The following is a 24,933-nucleotide window of genomic DNA, read 5'->3' as shown; positions in this document are numbered from 1 at the left end:
TTCAGCAGAGTGTCAGTCGTAATCCACAGACTATAATTTTGAGTCCTGGGTACGACTATTTATGTCACTCAGTTTGACGTAAATTGAGCCTAATGCAGGTCTTTGTGGCACAGGATTCCTTCTCCACATTTGATTCTTTTCTATATAATAAGCGAGAGTGTTGAAATGAGGTGCTATGGAAACAGAAAAGAAGAGTATAACATTCTTCTTTGAATGAAGAAAGAACATTTTGATGGAACAAAGATAAAAAATATATAAATGTAATTTATGACAACATAAAGCATACTTAAGAAGCCTACAGCTCCCTGGTTATGAGCTCTGGCTAAATATTAGCATCTACTGGTGGGTTTTAGAAATAATACTCATCTCTGGGTCCCGCCTACCCCCCAAGATGATTAAATTAGAATCTCATTTTAAAGAGCTCTCCAGTAGATTCTGAAGTGCATCTGGGATTGCTTTTGCCTTAGGCTTTCAGTGTTAGTTAGAGACTTTGAGCTAACATGGCTGGGACTCCGAGTGGTTCATGGGAATTTATCAGTGAATGACATCATGGGCACCGCAGGAGGATGCTCTGGTCCAATGCTCAGTTCTCTTAATTGAGGAGGAGAGGGACTGAGGGCTGGATGGTAGGCAGATTGCAGCAGAAGCTCAGATGGAATTGTTTCACCTCACTTGGCTAATTGATGCGGCTGTGAGGGCCGTCAAAATGGTGGGCGCTTAGTGTGTTAGCTCTGATGTGGATTTATTTTTACTGACATTCTTCAGTGCTCTTGTATTTACTGTCTATATTGGCCTATGTTACATGTTGTCTTATTCTCTAATTTTTGGTGCTATGTTCCTTATTGCTGGATTTTGTATTGTCTGCATTGGGAAAGAGATGGTTGGCAAATACCCTTTGATATTACACCCCCTTCCAGGCTTCTGAGCACATAGTTGGGACTCCATAAATACTTATTGAGTGATTGACTCATTAACAGGTATAATTTCAGGAGTAATCAGCTTTTGATGTGGCAGATTCCAGAGCAACTTCTATTATATTGGTAGTTTCATGCATTTTCAGCATTACTATTATTTCATCCTCTTTTTAATTTCTAATTTCATTGCAGTAATTTCATCCAAACAGAAGGCTAGATATTGGTCATAATAAAAACTTACTTTGTCTTATTTTAGGAAAAGGCAAAGTAGTGTTAGTACACACAAACCCATACACAATATGTAAACAAAAAATTGTACGAAATCTACAACATATTTAAAATACATCAAGTGAAAGTAAACTTGGTCTTCCCTAAGGACTATCTCCACTTTATTGAGACGATAACAGATCTTGGCTGATACTGGTCAAAGATCTTATAAGATGTGAAAAGTGTCTCTTTAGCTATGGAATCCAGGGAGAATGTGGTCCTAAAAATGATCTGGGCTCTGTCATTCAGCACGGGATAGAATATTGTCCGCTGAGAAAATCAGAATAGGTACAAACCACTAGTTCCCAAACCTGGCTGCATACTGGAATCATAAAAAATACTGTGGATGTCTGGGTCCCATCCCTGGAGATTCTGTAGCTTGATGTCAGGAATGTTAAACACTTCACCGATTGCTTATTTCCAGGACAAACTGTATGTACGTGCACAGATATGCATGTATGCATTTAAGTATATATCGGGGGAAGAGATGAAATCTGGGCAAGAATGGGGAAGAATGCAAAAGGAGCTGGGTAGGCGGTGGGTGAAGATAAATGCACAGAGAAAAATAAACTGCCCATTAAAATCCAATACTTGTGGAAATACTAGTTACAATATGCAAATTTTAAAAACCATTTTTACAATTGAAATTGAGAAGGATATGCTGGTGTTTGCACATGTGTCATTTCAAAAACAGTAATGCTCCTGGACTGCCAATGATATAAAGCTTGCACTGGATACTAACAGTCTAATTTAGAATCCTGGAATAAGATCAGCATGCCCCATTCCTAGCAACTCCACTTGATTTTTTTCAAGGCCTAGGATATGAGATGAAGGTTGAGTCACAGTTATTCTGAACAGAACAGATAGTGGTTCTGAGAAAACATTTTTCAGTGGATCTCCAGCACTGCTCATCCTGACTGATGGGAATGAGTATATGGTCAGGTTGATGAGGAGAAAGGCACCAGGACATCGGAACTTGAGGAAATGAACACCCACTACCAGCTCCCCTTTGCTTTGGTTCCAAGCACTGTTATTATATACTAGTTTCCTATGTAGATTGTCCTACGTGGAGAGAATGGGCACCCCATTGTTCACAGATATTCTGTCCTTTTCTGACCAATATATTTTTCCAACTTAATATCTATATATTTAATATTACATTAATATATTAATATTAATAAACTAATATTAAACATATTTTCTATTACATATCATTATATATATTATATATTTGTATGAGATATTTAATATTTCAAATTTAATATTTTCCCAGTAGATTGGTTCTTAAACTTTGTACAGAAGTCTTTTATACATTTGAAAAGCACGTATCAGCCTCCCTGAATCTATTCACTACTGGAAAATTTGACCAACTCCAGCTTTAAGTTGGGTTCCCATGCCTCTACCACGTTGCAGCGCCCACTCAGTCAATGCTACACTGGGAGACCCCACCCATGGGCTTAGCTGTCCCCTGCACCTGCGGCCAGTTGTGACTAAGTCTCCCGCGCCCAGGCATTCGAGAGCTCACCCAGCCGTGCTGCATATGAATGTAAGCATCTGCTCAGGACTCTAGTGATTACCTTTTCCTGCAGACGTTCAATAATAGCAGCTAGATTAGCCTCACGGTTTTCCTTAATTTGTTCCATTTTCAGGATCAGCTTTTCCTCCGCCATTTTGCTGAAGTTGTTGTTTTCCTCCAAGGCCTTCTGAAGGACTTCTCGCTCGTGTTCCCTCTTCTCTGCCAATTGTTTCAGCACCTGGGCCTCCTGAGACTGGAGAAGAAAAACATATCCATCTTATAATCACCCAAAGGCGAACCTGGTGGAATAATGGGCCACTGATTTGAGAGGGCGTTCTTTGCAAATGAAGAGTACTTCTAGGCTTGGGCACTGTTCTCGATTCTGTACTCCTCTGCATGGCGTAGAGTCTTCTAGAGAATGTGGCTAGTTGGGAAAGGTAGTTAGCTGAATTTTCAGCTGTGAATTTTTTTGGACAGACTGTCTTACCAGAAGCATTTAACCCTCATTGCAGAGTTTTCATTTTTTAAAATAAGTTGCTGCTAAGCATTTATGCAACAGAGAATGCTGTAATTAATCACTGGATAGCAACACCCATTGAAGCCTGAGGAAAAAAGGTGAGGAGTGCGGAAAGTTCTGGTCTTTTTCCTGCCTCACTGTTTCTTGATCACCTGTAGGCTGGGTCCTGCAATGAGCTTTTCAACATTTACCAAACAAATCGCCAAATTCACCTTCTCATTTCATTCCAACCCCCTTCTGTTTTATGAGCCAAATTCTCTTTGGAGACTTATGAACAGTGCAAACTTAATGTCCATGTGGCCACGGACAACAGAAAGTTCCTCTTCTGGCCCCGCCTTGAACATGCTGAGGTCACCTGGGTCATCTTTGAAACCCTGTTGTTGCTCAGGGATTAGAGAAGAAACCTGAGCCAGACGCGCCCCACCCCAGCAGTGCCTCCCAATTTGTGCGCTGTCGTTCCCCTGCAGCATCAGCCTGGCTCTGCACAGTGTCTGTGAACAATCACTGGGCTGCTTGATAGGAATGTGGAGGCCTGGTACCATCCTCCAGAGATTTGGATTCTGCCATTCTATAGTGAGACCCAGGAAGTCATGTTCTAGTGATTCTAATGCAGGCCATTCACAGACACCTTTTGCAAAACACACTGGTGTGGGCTTTGCTGTCAGGCCTGTGTTGGAGTCTTAGCTGTGCTGGTGCTCCTGGATGTGTCCTGTAACTTCTTTCCACATTCATCTTCTCCTCCACAATATGCAGCTAAGGGAAGTCTTACTCAGGACACTTAAATATCCTGGTTTATGACTAAATCACTACCCACTCTGATTCCTGGGTGATTCCCTAGGATTGGCTGGTGCTCTAAGGTGACCCTTCAAAGGAGTAATTGCAAATGTGAATATCTAAACAATGGTAAATCAAAAAAATATTCCATGGTGTGTTAAGTATTGATTACCATTAAAAGCATTAATAGGAAAACATTTTAGTTGATGGTAGTGGTTGTGGGGCCTTCCTGGAGAGATCTTGATCTATAAACAATATGAAGTCTGACAGGAGAAGATATTTCTCTTCAGATAAAATTCTATAGGAACAGTAAAATCAGACAGCCTCAAGAATTTCTGTTGACGTGCTTATTCCGAACTTTATCAGGAACAAGTCTAGTGACTCACTGGGGATTAGAGAGAAAATGCTGGAAACCAGCCCCATTTCCTGTTTTAGCCTCATAACGGTTTCATTGACATCTTTGGTAGACTCATCATATTCTTGATTTGTTATAGCTTGTAAAAAAAAACTAATAAGAAAAACGATGAGAAAATCTTAATGAAATAAGTTGAAAACCATACGGAACCTGTCTGGAAGGACATGAATAAAATAATTTCTAGCTGCTTCATCCTCTTGCCTCTAGGTGGGACTATTGGTAAAGCCTCCCACATTGATTTTGCTTATTTACCTCTACCGGCACTACTGAATTGTGACAGAGACAGAGATTGACTAACGGGGTATGTGTGTGTGTGTTTGAAGTTTCTCTTTGAGAAAAGTCTTCATGGAATTATTTTTTTGGCATATGGATAAAGATAGTACCTACCTCACAAACACTTGTGATTAAGGGATGATGGCAACTGAACCTACTGATGCGGTTAAACCCAAAAGTAAAATTTTGGCTATCTCACATGTGCAGGATATTTGTTCCAATTTCTTTGCTTATCAACAGTTAGCGGATTCTGGGGTCCTCATGGTTGATCCCTGTCAGCCCTTTCCTAACGCTCCTCTGCACCCGCACACATCCGCTGAATGGGGCCGTGTTGACAGGAATTTCACAGTTAAGTGAGCACCATGAAGAAGTTAGAGGAAATGACTTTATCCTTCGTTTCAGAAAATTCAGTCCAATCCATATAATCTCCAGTCCAGAAAACTCTCTAGAGGGAGAGAAGTCTGGGTCATCAAAAAACAAGGGTGCGATGTGTCCCAGAATTAGGGATAAGATTGGAGCCCACTAAAAGGTTTCTCTTGTAATGGACAGAAAACCATGGGGGCAGCTTCAAAACCAAACCAAACCAATCAAAATAAAGCATGACAAAACTTAACTTTTCAAAATTCTCTATAGATGTACGTACTTTTAGACTGTATTCATCTCTACCTCACATGTCCATCAGCTGCAGCTGCTAAAGGCAGGTAGACGTGAAATGTTTGCTCAGTGTGTTAGCAGGTCCTTCCTTTCCTCTGCTCCCATAGATCACTGTTTCCAATGCTGCCCTGGAGAGGATCTTCCTGGACTTTTTACGGCCATTTCTCACAGAGAGCATTGCCGTGGATAGTTATCAAGAGGCAACTGCGTAATTTTTAATTTTCAGATGCTCAAATGAACTTTGGCACTTTGTTAAATTGTGTTGTAACCTAACGGTTTATATCTGCATTCTTGGTTTTCTTTTGTGAAAGACCCAAAAACAGTCAGGAGAGAACAGAGGGTGGGACTGAGAAGGGAAGACCTTGGAATTAAAAGGGTAATATGGCAGCACGTAACTTTTCAAATTTCTTGCCTTGGTGGGACATAATCGGTCTGTGTGAACAGACTCCCACAGGTCCCACTGTCAGTGATGGAGACAGGCCTACTTACTGCATTGGCTGGAGTGTGGTGTTTGGCTCAGTCTGAAATGCCTCGTTAATGGCGTTAGTACTTTTGCAGCCATTGGGGCTAAATGAGATTACCCAGCCTAGGTGTCAAGTGCGTTTCTTTAGCACAATTAACGGAGTGAAAGAGAAACAGAAGGCAGTACAGAGTGTTCTCACGTGAGGCCACTGCTAAGTGACAAAGACCTGCCACACTGGGCCAGGCCACACTTCAGGGCTTCTCACATCTGTGGTGCCTTTTCTCACACATTGGAAGAGAATGTTCCAGCCACCAGTGTCTCAACGATGCATTGTTAGGACCTAATAATTATCTATGTTTCAAATATTTAAAGCTCAAGTGCATGAAAAGAATACAGGATGAGAAGCTGATTATGGAAAGAATTTCTCACTGAGAAAATATTTATGACTCCCTAGTTTGATCCTTTCTTATAGGCACTCAACTCAAAAAAATTCTTCCGCGGAGCTACTAGTCGTGGGGGCCTTGACCTTGGTTCCTAAGGTCTCTGTAACTCCAGTGCTGCGGAAAGTCATAATTCTTCTTCCTTCTTTCATAGTCTAGCATCCAGAAATCACTGCCTATAACTTCTCTAACTTTATGCCTGGGGAGAAATTGCTCCTGTCATGAATATAGCTTAATCTTCCAGTCATTGCCTCAAGAAAAAAACTGGTTCTGATTCCAATATTTCTAGCAAAGAGCAGATAAGCATTTAGTCCAGAAAACTGCACGAAAACATGACATGCAATGAGTGTGAGGATGCAGAATAACGACATGCGGTATACAAAAGTGGAAGCACTTTCCTTCATTTTAGTAGGCGTTCTTACTACACGGCTGAATAGGTATTCTTACTTTAGTCCTTGCTTGGGCAGATTAGCAGAAAGGAATTTTGATACTACAGACTGATAGGGAGGTTGGAGAGGTGGGATTTGCTGAAAGTTGTTAAAAATAAATTGTTCAAGGGAGAAGGATCTGACTATGGAGGAACATTTCTGAATAGCATGCCCCTAATGGAGAAGGTCACTAAAACACTGAAAAGGAAAGTTAGGGCATAATAAAGATCAGCTGATATAAAGCAAATGTCAAGGTGAAGTATTTATAGTACTGAGACACCCAACATGACATTCTGGGCGACTGGGGCACCGGATGCATCGTGCTGTTTTAATAACAGAGGCGCATTATTAGTGCACACCTTTTCTAGGCATAAACCTCCTCACGCCCAACTCCATATTGCTGAAATCGTTACATGAGAGGCACGTGAAGGGAAAAATAATGGGATGGGGAGAAGAGTTATTACACATTTAGGAGCACTTTAACATTCTCCGAAGAGGTTCATTACCATTTCCTATATTACTGAGTATAAGAGTTTAATTACCGTACAAACGAAGTGGAAGATAAATCTGAATTAAGTGGTATATAAAACTCATTTTACTTGATGTATCCATATGAGATTTAAGGCTATATTTTAAATAGTGCTCATTTTCCATTTATTTCTGAAGTAAATATATTTCTACCCCTTTATTTTCTTGTCCCTTTTCGCTGTTTGGGTATATTACCTGCCTTCCAGAACCATCTACCACACACTAGATCTCCTGGTACCAAAGTGCCTTTTAAGTAGTAGGTTAGATGATGTGTCCCTAATTATTGGCTTTACTGTTAACAATGAGAAAATATTATGAACCCAGCTAAAGTCACAAGTAATGTCTTGTTAAAATATGACAACTGAATATAATTGCGTAAATCAAAAGGGCAATATTCACTTTGTGTTGAAGAGTCAGAAGCATAACAAGAAATTTAAAATGATTAAAATCCAAAGACCTTTAGAAGGAGCCCCGTTGCCAAAGCCTCTAACACGTGGACTGTGGTTAAGTCCTGGGAAAAGAATCACAGGGACGCTGTTCAAGGAGGGGATGACACAGTGAGGAGTCTGTGGCCCATGTGCCACATTCTGTAAGGAGCAGAATGCTTCCCGAATGTTAAATTGGGGATAAGCCAGCATTTCAGTTCATGCATTGTTATACAAACCACCTCCTCTTTTCCTGGGTTCAACTTTAATTGCCATCCACATGCGAGATGCCAACTAACGGAAAAAGTCAGTCTACCAGGCTCGATGACTAAGAATCCACTTGTATGCCACTTTATTGAAAACAAGCAACACATCTTTTTTTCAGAGCTTCAGTGACTTTGGAGTTGATTGTGTCAATGTTGTCAGTATGCCAGTTACATTTCACTGGCCTGGTTTGAGTAGTGCTCTTTTCAATTTAACCTATTTTAGGGTGAGATTTTATCACTGTCTTTAAAATCTTTGTTCTCATCATTTTTTTATATTGTTAACTTTTTTCAAGCCACTTTAGTTGGGCTGAACTATTTATATAGGTGTTACTTATCAAACTGTCTATCTTTTGTATTTGATGAATAATATTTTATAATATTTAAAAATATTTATGAAACGTATTGTATGGTAACATTTCAGTATCTATGTTCATGAAAAACTTCTTTTCTTTGCAAAGTCATGAGTTTGCTACACCGGCATCTCTGCGAGGTCAGGACTGGATGTAGTTTTACATGCTAATAGCTAACATTTTCACAGTGCTTGTAATACGTGTTTATGTAGCATAACTCTTCTGACTCTCACAATAACTCCGTGATATAGGTCCTATCACTAGTCTCATTTCATATAGGGATAAAACACATAGAGAGGTTAAGTGACTTGCCTAAGGGCACACAGCTATTAAGTGGTGAAACCAGACTTTGACCACAGGCATTCTCTTACCATATGTTCTTCACCACTATGCTTTTAAGGATGCTCTTAAACACTGTGCTCTACTTAGAATGACCATATAATTGATTGTCTAAACTGGGACAATATGACTTATAAGATTTATAAGTGGACACTTAGAAGACTGGAAGGAGAAATCACTAATAATGATATCCAAACAGTAAGAGGAAGCTGGAGTTGGCCGGGTCCACTGGGATGTATGGCTGGCTTGGCTCTGCTGCCTCTCACTAAGCAAATGTTTGTTGAATGAATGAATGGATGGATGGATGGGTGGATGGATGGATGACTAAAGTGTTCATAACATTTGACCCACGGGGGTCAAATGCGCTATGGAAACTTTGATTTCAAAATGTGAGCTTTAAGCTGGCCTCATGAGATGCTATCTCGTGGAGGGGAACACTGATTCCCAGGGATGATCAAAGAAGGGAGAAAAAGTACGAAAAGGACTTATCCTTTCATAACAAAATTCTTCCATCAGCTAATCAATGGAGCATTAATGCTGGCTCAAAGGAGCCTGAGGGAGGACTGTCTGATGTAGGAAGCAGATGGACAGGGCTGCAATAGTGTCAACAGATGGAGTGAGGAATTGGGGAAACTGCCAAAATGTTGAGCACAAAGTGAATTTCAGCCTACATGGAGATGCCTGCATGGCAGCCTTCCAGCTGTGAATCCAAAGGCCCTGGGCAACACAGACTCGGTCACTGGTTCCCAGATGTGGTCCCTAAACTCCCAGAAGCAGGCCTTTCAAGGGTACTGATGGAGAAGGAGGGGGATTCTTAGCCTTTCTTATGTTTTAAAAGCCCTATCAGAAATATTTCACATCTATATCTGCATCTAGTTTTATATTTACTTTGAGTTAGACTTATGTCAACTTTAGTGAGAAAACGCTTATTATTTTATGATAATCGGAAATATTAACTGACAGTTATAGATTCCTGTGATTATAGCCAGGACAAATTCTTATTTACATGTAGCATGATTGGTAGACAGAATCTTTAAAACCTTGGGACTTATGGGAAAGGCAATGGGTCCAGGACAATGAAAACATTGCTGACCACTGGGCTAGGCTGACATCTGTGTATTTCTGAAAGCCTTTAGTGACTCCTCATTTCTTACTTAATGGAGTCTGAGCACCTATGCTGTCACTCAAGGCCCTCCACAGTCTCACGTTACTACTCCCCAACTCCCTACCCAAGTCCCAAATCCACTAGTTCAAGCTACTGGCCTACCCACTGCCCTAACAACACACCATCTATGTTCTCACCTCTGGGTATCCTTAATTCTGGAACCATTTTCTTCGTCTAGAACACTTCCATGTTTTCTCCATTTATCTAACACTATTTATTTTTCTAGTCACCCAGCTTTTTTAAGCAGATATTTTTCCGAAAAGCTGCAATTCATATCAAGTCATGAAACGTCTTTATTTCCTTAATGACCTCTCATTTCACTTGAAGTCAAAGTCAAAGTCCTTGAAATACTACCTTCTGATCTCAGTTCCTACCAGTCTCCCCTTGGTCCTTCTGCTTCAGCTATGCTGTCCTTGGTGTTATTTCTCAAACTTTCCTACCTCAGGGCCTTTGCACTTGCTGTTCTCTTTACTTCAAATGGTCTACCCCCAGAGAAGAGTTGCACAGCTCACTCCTTACCTTCACGCTTTTTTCCAAATGTTCTCTCTCACTATCTTCCTGCTTCTTTTCAAATGTTCTCATATTCCAGCAGCCTTTTCTGACCACTCCATGTGAATAGTGCCTTGCACTCCAGCACTATCAATTCACTTTGTCCTGCTTTATTTAGTATCATCTGATGTATTATATATTTACTTATTAGCTATTTCTCCCCATTGGAATGTAAGGTCAGGAGGGGTATCCTAGCGCCCAGAACAATGCCTGTCAAATAGTAGGTGCCCAATAAATATCTGTCAATTGAGTGATTTTCCCCAGACTAAGAATTCTCGGGATTGTGGAGTTTATTAAGTGCAATTTCAGAAGATGTCATTTGGAAACTTATTGACTATTATTTTGTTTTAGGATGGGAGAATGAAATAAAAAGTCAAAACAAGTTATACATTGCTACTTTAACATTCGGCTCTGAAAGTTATCATTTATTTATTCATTTAAAAATATTTGTAGTATTAATTATTGCCAGGCACTATTAAACAAAAGACACAATCCCTATCTTTATGGAGTTTATAATCTAATGGGGGGAGTTAGGGTTAAGTAATATGCAAACATATGCTTACCAATTGTGCTAAGTGCTACAAAGGGAAAACAAACCTGAGCACCGTGGGAGAGAATAGCGGATGAGAACTGGGCCTGGCTTCCCCACACCGAGGAACTGACGCAGACACTGAGATCATACATAGCCAAGGAAGTCAGCATGGGATTTAGAAGATCCTATTACTTACAGCAGGTCCTAAACTTCACCAGGGCTGGTTCTGATAATGTAAAGATTGAAATCATAGCATGAAAATTTCTTTTTAACTTTCTGAGTTTCTATATCAATGTAATCCTTAGGGAATATGTAAAAAAACCAAGGAAAGTTGAATCTGAATAATTGTATGGTATCAATTGGAAAAACTTAGACCTAAAGAGTCCCCCCATCGTTCACCAGAAATGCTCTGGCTTAATCATCTGTATCTGGGCTGTCCAACTTAGTAGCTACTAGCTGCATGTGTCTAATTTCATGTTTAAAATTTTTTTTAAGTGTGATGCTAGAGCAGTTTAAAATACTATATGGCTCACACTATATTTCTATGGGACAGTGCTGTTTATACCGCTGCGTAGTGATTTTTTTCATCCTATTTATATGAAAATAGCGACACAGGATGCTGGGAGGGCTAAAGAAGGGAATTACAAATTGAATAGTATATGAGCTCAACAATTATTCGAACTGTTATAGTAACACTAAACACTTATGGATAAAAATTGTGGAGGTCTGTAACGGCACTTGTCTCAGACCCGTTTCCCCTTCGTCTGGTAAGAATTCCTCAGTTTCCTTTTGGGGTGCTGGTCCTCCCCATTTCTTACCCCAGGGACCTCACCTCAAGTCCTCTTCAGGTCAGTAGTGACCATGTGGTCCAGGCTAGCCAGTGAAAGTACTGCGTCCCCTTGGCCACCATGCTTGGCTCAAAGTAGGGCATGTGATCCAGGACAGGCCATCGGGACTGAATTCCAGGACCTTTGTTAGAACCATTAGGAAAGAGAAGCTCTCTTCCTGCTGGAGTTGCTAATATGCGAGGAAAATAGCTTGAGACTGACTGACTGAAACAAAACTTTCCAGATATCGAAACCAATGAGATGCAAGAAAGTTTCCTGACAATATTGCTCCATCTCCTGGGTCCAGCTGATTTTGAAGCTGCAAGCACTCCTAGACTTTTTAGTCACATACCCCGTTTTTGTTTTAGCTGGTTGAGTTGGGTGTTGGTTATACGCATGTCCTCACTAAGATAATTATTGAGATATATGCACTTGCTGAAGGCTCTTTAAAGAGAATTAACAGGTCTTCAAATGAGTGCTAATTAAGTTAGTACAACCCAATAGAATAAAATCAATCAATGATTTTTTAAGTTGGCACTTTCTGTTAATTAGTTATAGTTTCTCCTAATTAAAACCCTTCTACCAGGACATATTCGATATAATGATTTTTGCCTTGAAAATTTTAACAAGTAATACCAGAAATCTGAAGGCATACTGATTTTAAAGAGTTTCAAAGGGCATTTTTCCTGAGTGTCATAATGCTGGGTGATTACGTTTGTAAATGTCCTTTAGCCATGTGGCCAATTTGCAGTATAATTCAACTGTATAAATGTATAATTGTCGATAATTTATTGTTGTCAGAGTGCAGGAATTTCACCAGAATCAGTAATTAGTTAACTCAGGCAGTTTTATGAGAACACTAGTTAATTTTGATCATCTCTATGTTATTCTTCTTTCTCTTTTAATAATTTCTTTTGAATTAAATACATTACCTAGAAACCTAGTTCTCTTGGGTGACAATTTAAACTGCCTTGAATGCAACATGCTCTCTACTGTTGTAGTTAGTTATTTATATCTGTTGGCAGCAAAGTCCTGATGGATGGTAACTCTGAAGAAGTTAATTTAGCTTTACGATGAGAAGAAAGCTATAAACAACAATAAAAAAAGCTGGCAAACATTTTTTTAAAGCAACTTCTTGTACATTTGCTTGGGTTAGTGCCTCAGTTTCCTCCTTCAAAAATCCATATCTATAACAACAGAATTGGTCAAATACAATAAATATGTATGTAAAGAAATACTCGGACACTTGGAGAACCTCACTCATAGGTCAAAATTGAACTTACGATCAGTATGTTACATGACACAGGAAGATTTTTCAACCACAAGGGTTAAAACTAAAAATATTTTCTAGTTCATGAAATTTAATCAGAGGACTTCTAATCTTTGAGCATTGTTATTTGATATTACATATGTATTTATACATACATACACACATAGACACACACACATTGACGTTTGGGTTTGTCCTGCACTCCTTGTTAGAGAATTCAGTCTTTCAGAGAAGTCCTATCTTCATTCTCTTGGTAACTATCCAACATAGAAGTGTTTAATGTGTTGGCTAACCTTTTACAGACAACATCTTAATAAAATTAAAAATTATTATAAATGCAGAGTTTCCATTCAAATCATAAGACGGTGCATGGAATGTATCCGTAGTGACTACATGATTCTAAAAATATATCATAATAAGTCAGTGGAAAACACAATGTAGGAATGAATTAGCTAAAATAATTCCATTTGGGTTGGTCAAGAACATCTTGATGGGGTGGATTCCATAATTACATAGTTGGCACAAATGTATTCAGACATGACTTCTATCTCTACATATAGAGTCCTTGGGATTTCGGAGTGCCCTCCATTTTTAATACCCTTGACTTTTCTTACTCATCTGATTGTGGAAAATTACAGATTTGGCAAAGAAAACTTCTCTAATACAAACAGGGACCAATGGAAAAAAGGAAAAAATGCCATCAAGATTTAGAAATGGGTAGAGAAAGATACTTATGGATCCCAGAGAGGTCCTGATCTTGGAAGGAGAAACTTCAAGGGTAGGTAGTGAGGCCTTGAGGAGGACTGGACCAGGTTCCTGGTGCTTATCCCGGGGTGAAGAGCATCTGGGCAGGAAATATCTCAGAGGAAGGATCTGCTGCTTTCTAGTTCCAAGGAAAACCATGCTACACTGGGGGCAGGACAAGGACCCTCAGACGGAGGACTCAGCACTCCTGCACCCTTGCCCAGCCCAACGCCTGGAGTTAATTTGCCTAAGGCTGTTTATTGTATTTAGCTTTGTGTCTGTTGAAGACCTACACATATTCAGGTGTCACTGTCCTCTGGAACCTCTGCTAGAAGTGTGTGTGTGTGTGTGTGTGTGTAGAAAGAGAGAGAAGGGGGGGGGGAAGACAGGAAGAAGAGAGAAGAATTTAAAGACCTATGGAGAAAGTTACCTTCCTTCTTTCCTCTGCGGCATCCAGTTTCTTCTGGATCTCCTCCAGGGACAGGTCTTTCTTCTTTGGAGAAGCTAAAGTTCGGGGCGCTTCGGAGATGGGAGATGGTGGTTTCAAGATCAGCTCAAAAGCCTGGCCAGAGGCACGTTTGTTGATTTGCTTCACTTCCATATCTAGGAAATGAATATTCGAGGACGTTAAGCATACAGAGTATGCAGCATGGTTTTGTTTTAAAAATATGAATTCTGACAATTGAAAGTAGCATTGTTATTCTGTCAAATAAGAAAAAAAGGCTGCATGTGATCATTTGCTCTACGTTGTTCTGAACACCTCAGACCTCTTTCTTTAGTATAATTATGGATATATTTTAACAGAATAAATATTTACAGTGTTGGGAAATTCAACAGTGTCCATAGAGAGTTGAATAATACTTAGGCATACTTAGGAAAAAATAGCCTAAAACTAAACCTTATTTTCCTTTTGAATATATGTGAGCTTCAGAAGAAAATCGAGTAGCACAGATTTAGATTGATTGATTGATTTTGGAAATTACCACGGCTGGAGGCATTTTCAGGCTGAATGATGAGGAAGATAACAAAGTCCTCCAGTTCTCATATATAATCCGGTGGTTGGCGATCACAGGAGCTCCCTGAATGGTTGGCAGTATTTGGCCAAGTCAATGCTAATGTGGGAAACACCCTGCTGGTTTTGCCTTCAGGATGTTTGTTGACCCGAGTGGTCAGGCATGTGTGGTGTCCACTCTGGGGAGGATGCTGTGATGAGGTCCTTGTCTTCAAGGTGCTTGCTGTCTAATGGGGACAATAAGACAAGACCCCACCGTGATATCTGCTCCTGTTTTATTGCTACTTAGAATGTCCTTCTTCAGGATCCCTCAGTGGTCGAGAGGAGCCAGGGAAAGCCAGTGTGGTGGTGCAGAGTGGTGGCAACATCTGCTTCCCTGATTTATACACCGAGTTTATTTGAAAAATGCTTATGAACTGAAGAATGTCAGCCATTTTTTTCACCAGTGACTTAATGTGGGAAAGATAAGCAGATCATCAGAGCCTCAAGTTTTAACGCTGCACAATAATTTATAATATAATTTACAATATAAAATGGAGTGATAGTCAGCTAGCATCTGTTAGGATATTTATAATTATATAACATAACTTGGTAAAATATAATGACTTTTCTTTTCTTTTTTGATGAGGAAGATTAGCCCTGAGCTAACATCTGTGCCAATCTTCCTCTATTTTGTATGTGGGATGCTGCCACAGCATGGCTTGATGAGTGATGTATAAGTCTGTGCCTGGGATCTGAACCCGTGAACCCCAGGTCGCCAAAGTGGAGGGCGTGAACTGAATCACTATGGCACCGGGCTGGTCCCTATAATGACTTTTTTAAAGAGCTCATTGGACAACTCTCATTCTCAGATGAATGTTCCTTATTTTGACTTCCAGACTGCATCTCTCTCATTTTAAACCCACTGGTCCTTGTTTTGCTCTCTGAACCTTCCCAAAGTTAGGCCATTTTCTGTCGAGCATCACCATCTTTCAAGTATTTGAAAATCTGATTTTCCACGTCAAGATTTTCCCCCCACAGGCTAACTCATCCTCAGTCCCCTGAAGTGCCCTGTTTCTAGATCTTTGGCACTGCATTGCCTCGAACCTCGAAGCGCACTCTAATTTATTGATGTCCGTGGCAACCAATCTGGCTGGGTCTCCAGGTGAGTTCTGACTAGTGCAGAACAGAGAAGAAATATTACCTCTCTTGATGTGAATATTAGAGTTCCACTAACGTTCTTTTCACAGCCTGGTTAGTGTACTTTGAGGTTGTGTTCAAGTAAAATGCCAGGTGAACAGGAACTGACCTTAGATCCTTAAATGCTCACAGACCACATAGACAAAATCAGTTCAAAAAATATATCAGCAATGATGTGGGGTTTTTTTTTCACAAATGTAAAAATGTTTTAAATTTTCCTGCAGGCATCCAAGTTTCTACTTATATCTTAAATACAATTCTATTAAAAGTTTATAAGTTTATGGAAAAGGATTGTGAGAGAACATGGGCAAACGAAAATAGCTTCTTTGAGAAGATGACGGGATTTTAAATGTCCTGGGTTAGAGACTCTGGAATCAGAACTGCCCACATTTGCATGAAAATAGTCTTCTAGCTGTTTGAAGTTTTCCTTTCCTCATCAAAAAGAGGGAGAGAAAAAGAGTACCTTTCTTGTAAGCTTGTTGTGCAGATTAAAAGATAAAGAATACTTGTCCAAATCCATCAAATTCTGTACATTAAATATGTACAGTGTTTTATATGTCAATTATACCTCAACAAAGCTATTTAAAAAAAATTAAATTGTAAAGATGCTCCAAGAAAAAAAAAAGGTAAAAGATTCTAAATGTAAAGTGCAGGCCATAGCCCTTTGTGTTTATAAATGTAAACAATAATTAATACTTCTACGAATTATTATTAATTCTTGCAATGTTTGCAATGCACACTTTAAATTATTATCTAATACAGAAGTACAAGGCAAACAAAGACTTTAGAGATTTGAAATTTTCTAGCAACTCTTTCAGGAAGCAGCACACGAGAAATGTTGAATTGTCTATTCGATGTCTAAAACTCAGCTTATACATAACTTCTGATTTTCTTCCTTCCCCTCCTCAGTCCTAAACTGGCACAAACCATTGTCATCTTCTTTGTCCTACCAGGACACAGAGTATAACCTCTGTCTCAGCACGAACCCGGCCATGTTCACTCACTCACTGTATATCGTAAGCCCCTTCTACTGGCCCCAAGTTCCTTGAAGGAGAGGCCAAGCATATTCATCTTTGGAGGCTCGGTGGCAACACGTAGTGAGAGATTAGACTCTCAGAAGGAACGGAGCTGGACTATAGCTGCATTGAGCAGATTAAGGATCTGTCTCGGTTATTTGTTGACTGAATGAATTTATACAGAGTAGTCAGTGGGCCTGCATTCTAATGAGGGTTTTGTTTGGAAGCTGAAACCTTTCTCATGAAGGACATTTCCTCAGGAAACAGTTAATTAGCATTCATGCAGTTTGCCATGAGAGAATGACTTTGGAAGGAAAACACCTTTGAGTCTTAGAATATGCTTTAAAGGCACAGAAGGGGTTAACTGCCACAGATCCCTTCACCTTATCTTTAAGGTATCTCTTTACATATGTAGAAAAGTAAAACAATTGTGAGCCAAACAGGGAGCCAAATATGCCTCAGCTATATCTGCTACTTGTATACCTGCAACACATGTTTTGATTAAATTCACTGAATTAAGTGAGGATGGTATTGTTGAGAATGAAGGGTACCATTTTTGAGGGCTTCAAGAGAATTACACCTGCATTTGGCTTGCATTAAACCATTTAAACACCACAACCTTTGGGAGGAAGATACTAAAGTTAAATAAGGCTCAGAGAATCTAAGTAACTTGCTGGAGGTCACAGGACAGTGGCAGAGCCAGGAAGGAGACAAAACTAACTAGAATGAGTCAGGATAAATCAAACAGGAAGGGTTGCATTGCAAAAAAGTCTACAGCCATGCCAATTCTTTAAGCTTTTCTTTTTAAATCATCTCTATCTGGGGCCTCAGTCATAAGTCGGTTTTATTACTGGAAGTTATTAGGTTATTGACACGCACACACAAAGTACGGGAACTTTATAAAGATTACCCTAAAGCAAAAACTGGGATGGTTGTTGATTTTCCCTCCCAAGTTTTCTTAGCATAAAGCATTTTCTTGCAAGTTACGATCTGTTGTAACCACAGCTTAGCATACTATATTATTTGCAAGAAAAGCCTTGGACATATTGTGGATGTTGATATGCGGCTGCTAATAACAATTCAGCTATGTTTCTTAAGAGATGTTAATATGCTGTTATTAGCATCAAACTCAAGCTGTTTTGAGCAATAGGCAATCAATAAGACCTATTAGCTAGACACAGCAAGTCACTACTGAGATCTATAAAATATTGATTTAATTATATCAGGAGCTGTGAGAGAGAAACAAAAGTATTCAAACTTTTCCAAAGGATCTAGCTAGCAGGGGCAACTCACCATCATAGGTGTAGATGTTGATGTTGCGTGGTTCCGGGTAAAAGCAAGAGCAGATCAGTGACAGCATGGACAGCTCCTTCATTTTTTCCTTGTAGGCTGAAATAGAAGGCCCCCAATTAGTATCCTTCATTTTCTGAATTTCCTCTTAATCCTTCTTTTAATTTGAATAATAATTAGAGTGTCTCGCAGAATGAATGTTGCCGGGGACACGGCTTTGCTCTCTTTCACAAAATATAAATGAATGAAAGATAGAAACGGAACTCTGAAGTGCGTACTCCTTATTACAGAGGACATAAGATGCATATTATAGCAGGTTAGGTAAAAAGTGAAAGAGAGCTAAAGAAAGAGGGGAACGCAGAAGGAATTGAGATCCAGGAGGACCGGAGGGAGAGACAAGAATGATCTGGAGGAAGAAAAACAGACCATATTAACAGAGAGACTGGTTATTTCTAGTACATGTGCGTGCAGGTCTGTTGTACATAAGTAAGATTCAGGAGGTGTTCTTTGCTGGTTCAACTTGAATGGCCACATACTCATTTGGGGATAGGCAGAGAACTAACTCATCAGGATAGTTATTAAGCATATACATTCTCCAGAGACCCATGTTGCTGCTTTCTCTTCATCCCCAAGTGCACTTCCCTATATCTCCCTCTTTCCACACACACCAAAAACCTAGGTTTGAGATCTGATCAGGATCTCCCTTTCTCTGTGTGTGATCCAGTTTGGGCGCCCACCTCACCAAGCAGCTGCGAGAGTTCAGATGGTGACCTCACTCCACCTTCACTCCCCCTCCCTATTTCATTTCCCCCTTTCTCTTTCAAGAGGCCTCCTGTCCAGGTAACCTTGGAGGGCATCCTATCACTGTTGGTTGTCACCAGGACAAGCGACAACCAGATGGGGATAAGGAGGTGAGATCCTCTCACCCTTGTTGGTTATCTAATTGGTGGGATAAATAAATTAAGAAAAATGACAGATACATCGTGCACTAACTTGTGAGGAAGTATAAACAGATGGCGATGGAGTGACACATTGAACCTTACTGGTAACATTTGCCTTTTGTCAGGGTCTTCGGATCCTTCCTGTAACCCAAGAGAGAATGAGAACCTTGGGAAGGTGAGACTTTCCAGAAGATGAGTTCAGGCACTCTTGATAGGTGCATCTTTTGTTGGCCAGCAGGAAACAGATTCAAAATCTGGCTAATTTAGAGTAACATAATGTTAGATTGGGAAGGTTCTAAGATATCATTTAGTCAGCTGTGCACCCTTCCCACCACCAGTTTTGCAAATGAAACTGGTCCACAGAGGCCAAAGTCATATGTGGCCAGTGACAAAGCTGGGGCGTCTGGATAAAATGAAGTGGCTCAATCTATCTTGAGATTGCTAAGAGGTCTTCTTCTAGCTCTGCTTTCAGGGTGAGGTTCAATGTGTCCAGAGGGTTGGACATGCTCGCATATTGTTGAGCCAGACGCAAAGGTCAAAGGTCGTCGTATTGCATAAGGTTCAACCTAACACATCCAGAGGTCTCTATAAAAGAGTCTCCCTCCCTCTTTAGCTTATTTCCTTAAAATAAGCAACACAATTTGCCTTGTGTCATAACAATCCTGCCAACACACATTCTGAGAGGTTTTTACTGGATGTCTTTGAAATTTTAGAAGGTTGAAACCCTATTTCTTGGTTTTATGTGTCTATTTAGTTAGTAGAATTACGTCACTTATAAAGGTCCAAGCAGATCTGTACCTGGATGTTCAGTGGGAATCACAATTTCTGTCGGATAGAAACATTTTGTGGTTCAATACATTTAATTTCATGAACTGATCAAAACCAAGAATTGCAGGGTTTCATAGGTTTGTACCTTTTTTGGTAAGAGAATGCAATAAGGTATCCAAAATATTTTGCAAAATTATGCACAGATTAGAAGCACGTGTTAAAGATACCAACTTTATTAGGGAGGGCCAATCCCAAAATAAAAATACAATCTAGGATCTGCCATCTCATAGAATAGTGACAGATTAAAGCTGCAGAAGAACATGAATTTCTACTGAAGAGAACACGCCCCAACATCTGTCCTCAGTTTCTTGGAAGCGAAATTCCGTAATTTTCAGTAAGACCACTGCTCTAATGATGCTCCATAAGCTAATGAAGAGAGGGGGGTATAAAGGTTGGCAGGCACTCACACATTTAGAGCCCTAAGTGTAATGTATAACCATGACTGATAAGGTTTGCTCTTTCCTCTCCCAGGTGGTCTGAGCACAAAACCCAGTTGACCTCCGTGGGTGATTTCTTAAATAGCATCCTTACTTGGATTATTTTTTATCAGGGGCTATGACTCTATATCGCTGACTCTACCTAGTGGCAGCTATTGCATAGTCTCCTTGATCTAGTTGCTCTGAATCCTAGGAAGTCCTTAAAACCAGTTGCAGCCACAGCCCAGGAAATCCTGATGGTTTCCCTGAGGCAAAGGCATCCTCTGCAAAGAAGGGTTTCCTTTCCCCTGCTGCAGTTGCCCCAAACTTTCCCCAGGTGGCACTACCCTTCCCAGTCCTCTCCTCTCCTCTCTAAATCCTTCCCACAATTTGAATCCCAGTTCAGATCTTCCCTCCTCATTGTTTTTCACTCTTAGTGTGCTACCCACATTGATCTCCCATTGCCCTCAGTTGGCTGTACTACACAATCTGGATTACATATTGTTATACTTGAGTATATACTGGTTAGGGTCATTCACTACTGGTTTGTGTGTGTGTGTGAAGATTGGCCCTGAGCTAACATCTGTGCCAACCTTCCTCTATTTTATGTGGGATGCTGCCACAGCATGGCTTGACAAGTGGTGCTAGGTCCGCACCTGGGATTTGAACCTGCAAACCCCAGGCCACTGAAGTGGAGCACACGAACTTAACCACTATGCCACCAGCCTTGGACCTAGGGTTATTCACTACTGTTTTTTTTGTATGTGTGTGTGTGTGTGTGTGTGTGTGTGAGGAAGATTGGCCCTGAGCTAAAGTCTGCCCATCTTCCTCTACTTTGTGTGTGAATCACCTCCACAGCATGGCTGATAAGCAGAGTAGGTCTGCCTCTGGAATCCGAACCTGTGAACCTGGGCTGCCGAAGTGGAGTGCATGGAACTTTAACCACTTGGCCACTGGGCCGGCCCCAACTACTGGTTTTTGATATGTAATTTTTGTTTACTAAACTATAAGCTCTTTGAAATAATTCACAGTGTAGTTTTGGGTGGAACAGAAGTAGTTGCTCAATAAATGGTTTTTGGCCATCTTGCTCATTGATTTTAAATCAATTTCTCCATTAACAAGTAAGTATGATTGCCACCTATGGACAGAAGTTTCTGTGAGGCATTATGGAATCACAAAGAGATACAATAGTGTCCCTATTCTCAAGGACACAGTAGGGTGTCAACTCAGGGAAGTGAACTAAATGGATACAAAAATTGATAGAAACACATGCAACACAGGGTAGGTGTCAAATGGAAGCACAGATGACTTGTATTAGAAATTCAGAAGAACCTCAAAGCCCTGGGGTGGTGGGGAGGGTGGTCAGGAATGGCTTTGCAGTTAGGGTTGCCAGATTTAGCAAATAAAAATACAAGACTCTTAGTTGAGTTTTAATCCAAATATTGAATGGGGCATGCTAAAAATCATTCCTTGCTTTTCTGAAATTCAAATTTAACTGAATGTCCTGTATTTTATATGGCAACCAGAGCAAACGGACCTGGATAGTAAAGACTGAGTAGTGTTGGGGAAAGCAAGGAAGAGAGAAGGTATATTTATGATGTTGACCTGGAAATGGGGTTCTTAAGAGAACATATGGAAGGCTTTCATGGGTAGGGCAGTGAATTCACATAGGATTGATAACTCAATCCAAGGAGCATCATTCACTTTATGGTCTTTATGAATGGCATTCTCTGTGTCCAGGGGACGGCATTTTCACAGACTACACTACAATGGTGTTTTCAGGAGTTGTGTCCTGATAATAAATCTTCCTGGAGGGTCAATTTTGCTCCAAGATTTTGGGTAAGATGTTTTGAACTTTTCTTCATGTAAAAGGGTTGTGACTTAAAACATTATGTTTACATTAAAACAAACATGGATATATTTTATACGAGAATGTCAGAATATCATGAATTTTAAACATGTAAACTTAAATTCAAGCTTGACGGTTTAGTTTTGAGTCCACCCTTAGGAATATTTTTGTAGGAAAGTTGGAGAAGCACAGAAGTAAGTCTTGGTTTGCCTGCGCTGTTCTGGTTTAAGTCCATTAATAACATCCCCTTTCACTGTCGAAAGTTTGGCCATCACAATCATCCTAGCAATAGGAAACCATCAAACATTTTGAAGCGAGGGTTACCTGATAAAAGCCTTCTTCGATTTATTTGGCCATTTTATGCAGGGAAGACCTGTCACTAGGAGACACATTGGAACAACTGAAGGAGGTGATATGATATGGCTCTGGAAAATGGTAGTGCAAAGGGAAAAAAAGGGAAGATGCAAGAGACTTTATGAAAGAAGAATTAACAGGAACTAATAACTGAATTCGTAGCCAAGGGCAGAGGGAAGAGAGCGAGAGATCCTTGTGGATGCGTGGTCAAGGGAAGCTTTCCAGAGAAAGCGTTGCTAAAACGGAGTCCAGTAGGATAAGTTGGTCTTGCAGAAAGTATGGCAGGAGTTGAGGTACTGAAATATATATAATTTGGATAAACTTTTTTATTAACAACAACAACAAAAATCCCAAGCAAATGTGAAGGCTATTAGAAACATGCTAATGAGATTTCACAACTGATATTTCATACTTTGAACTGACAATCATTGTTTTCATTGGCTTTGGGAAATCAGAATAGATTAATCTTTTCACCACACCCCGACACCAAGCAGAGCTGTATGCATGTTTGTAAGGACGTGGGAAGTGACAGGTAATTCCATATAATCTTTTTCATAGTTGGCTGAGTTTGCTATTAACTATTAATGTTTGCAACTAAGTGCATTTCTCTAGTGAATTCATTTAAAATTCAACCCGCATGATGGATAATGATTCTATAGCAATATCCTCTTAACCTAATGATGTGTGAACATTAATTGTTTTTCCATTCTTCCAAATGGCTACAATGAACTATGAATAATGGTAATAGCTGCTATTTGTTGAGCACAAATAATGTACCAGGCACGGGGCTAATGTATTTGCACACATTTTCTCATTTAATTGTCTCAACAATGTTATGAGAGAGGTGCTATAATTAGTTCAGATTTACAGATGACATCAAAAGACTCAGAGAAGTGGAGTAACTTGCCCAACGTGCGATAGATCAGGAAGTGAGGAGTTGAGTCTGAGTGTAGGTCTGCCTGATTCCATGTGCTTTGCTCTTGATGTTATCCACTGTCCCCATTTGCTCACGTGTTACACATACCTTCACTGTCTACATATTGTTTCTAACAAAAAAATAATGTGTATTATTATTGATTTTTAGAATAAAGAGTCCAAGACATTTTTCTCTTCCCTTTTTCCTTTGGCATTCGTTCTTTAATTAATTCCCACATGTGCGTTATCGACCACATGGCTATACGCAGGTATAAATGTTTATATAAAGAAAGTGTAACTTTTTTTTGGACTTGTGGATTTTACTTGGTGCATCGATGGCTGGAAAACTCAGGAAGAGTTTCTCAAAAGTTACTCAGTATGTATATTCTTATTATATGACTGAATATATCCTTACACATTCATATCACAGCTGAGAGGAAAATAGAGAAGGTGGTAATTATCTAGGTACTTTAGGAAAAAACAGTTTGCATCAGTTGTTTGAATATTTTAAGAATGACATGCTTTGGCAGGCAATTACCTGAATTTTCTCTATTTTTTTTCTCTTTTTCCTGTGTGTGTTAATCCGGGGAGTGTTTTTTTTCTTTGAGGAACAAAGAGTGGTTGAGGAGAACAATACAACCGGTACTAGAGATGTAATAATCAGATTAGATCTTGGGATAGATTAAAACAGCAGAGAGATTTTGTTTACTTGGCAAAATATGAAATAGACCCACATATATGTAATTATTTCCCCCATTCTTTTACATATGTATCATAAACTCTAAGCCCTTGGCTCAAACTTTCAGATACATCTCAATTTTATAGTGTTTCAATAAGAAAATAATGTATATTATTCATAATGATCTGCCCCATTATTTTTGAAAGGTTCAAATAATTCAAAATAAGTGGTTTAAAAATTTTCATTTTTCTGCTTCACCTGGCTTGGGTGGGAATGAACATCGATAAGTGTTCTCAGACTTATCATTTTGTTGTTACTTGTTTTGGAATCAGTAGTATAAAAATACCTTCCGTTTATTCATTCTAGAAAAAATTTTATTTGATTCCACAGTTTTGGCTAATGTTGACTATAAAAAAGTAGTAATATGTACCAGGCTTCCTGTGAACATGTGAAAGACAGTAAGGAATGTTCTGGAAATGTCATTAATATACTACTTGAGGAGAAAATATCTCAGTCTCTGAATAGGCTACTCATCTCTGTCTCAACACAAAAGTATTCTTAATGACCACAATAACAGTCATTCAGACTACGGGACGGCTGACCATGGACTTGTGTTTGGGTGGCTCAGCTGAAGAGTGCCCAAGATCTGTTAGCATAGTCCCTCTCTTTTCTTTCTCATGTTTTCCCTGAGATCATTTTAGTCTAGGAGGGAGGTTTTCTTGGCAAGTTCTAAAGTACTCAACTTGGATTCAACCTAAATTTCTTCTTCTGAAAAGTCTTTGGGCAGAAAGTAAAGGA

At 39.7% G+C, this 24,933-nt stretch overlaps 1 protein-coding gene across 1 annotated transcript in view; it reads right to left on the bottom strand.

The window, feature by feature from the left end:
- STMN2 (stathmin 2) overlaps positions 1–24,933 on the bottom strand; it is a 51,829-nt gene that overhangs the window by 6,144 nt on the left and 20,752 nt on the right. Inside the window, exons 2-4 of the mRNA XM_046642301.1 lie at positions 18,157–18,252; positions 14,087–14,259; positions 2,759–2,950 (exon numbers count right to left, since the gene is read on the bottom strand). Coding sequence (XP_046498257.1) covers positions 2,759–2,950; positions 14,087–14,259; positions 18,157–18,252 — 461 coding nt within the window. The remainder of the gene's footprint in view (positions 1–2,758; positions 2,951–14,086; positions 14,260–18,156; positions 18,253–24,933) is intronic.

Source organism: Equus quagga, chromosome 16, assembly GCF_021613505.1.
Source record: "Equus quagga isolate Etosha38 chromosome 16, UCLA_HA_Equagga_1.0, whole genome shotgun sequence".
Classification (NCBI taxonomy): Eukaryota; Metazoa; Chordata; class Mammalia; order Perissodactyla; family Equidae; genus Equus; species Equus quagga.
The sequence above is the reverse complement of the archived record's forward strand: the minus strand, read 5'-3'. Positions and strand labels throughout refer to the sequence as shown.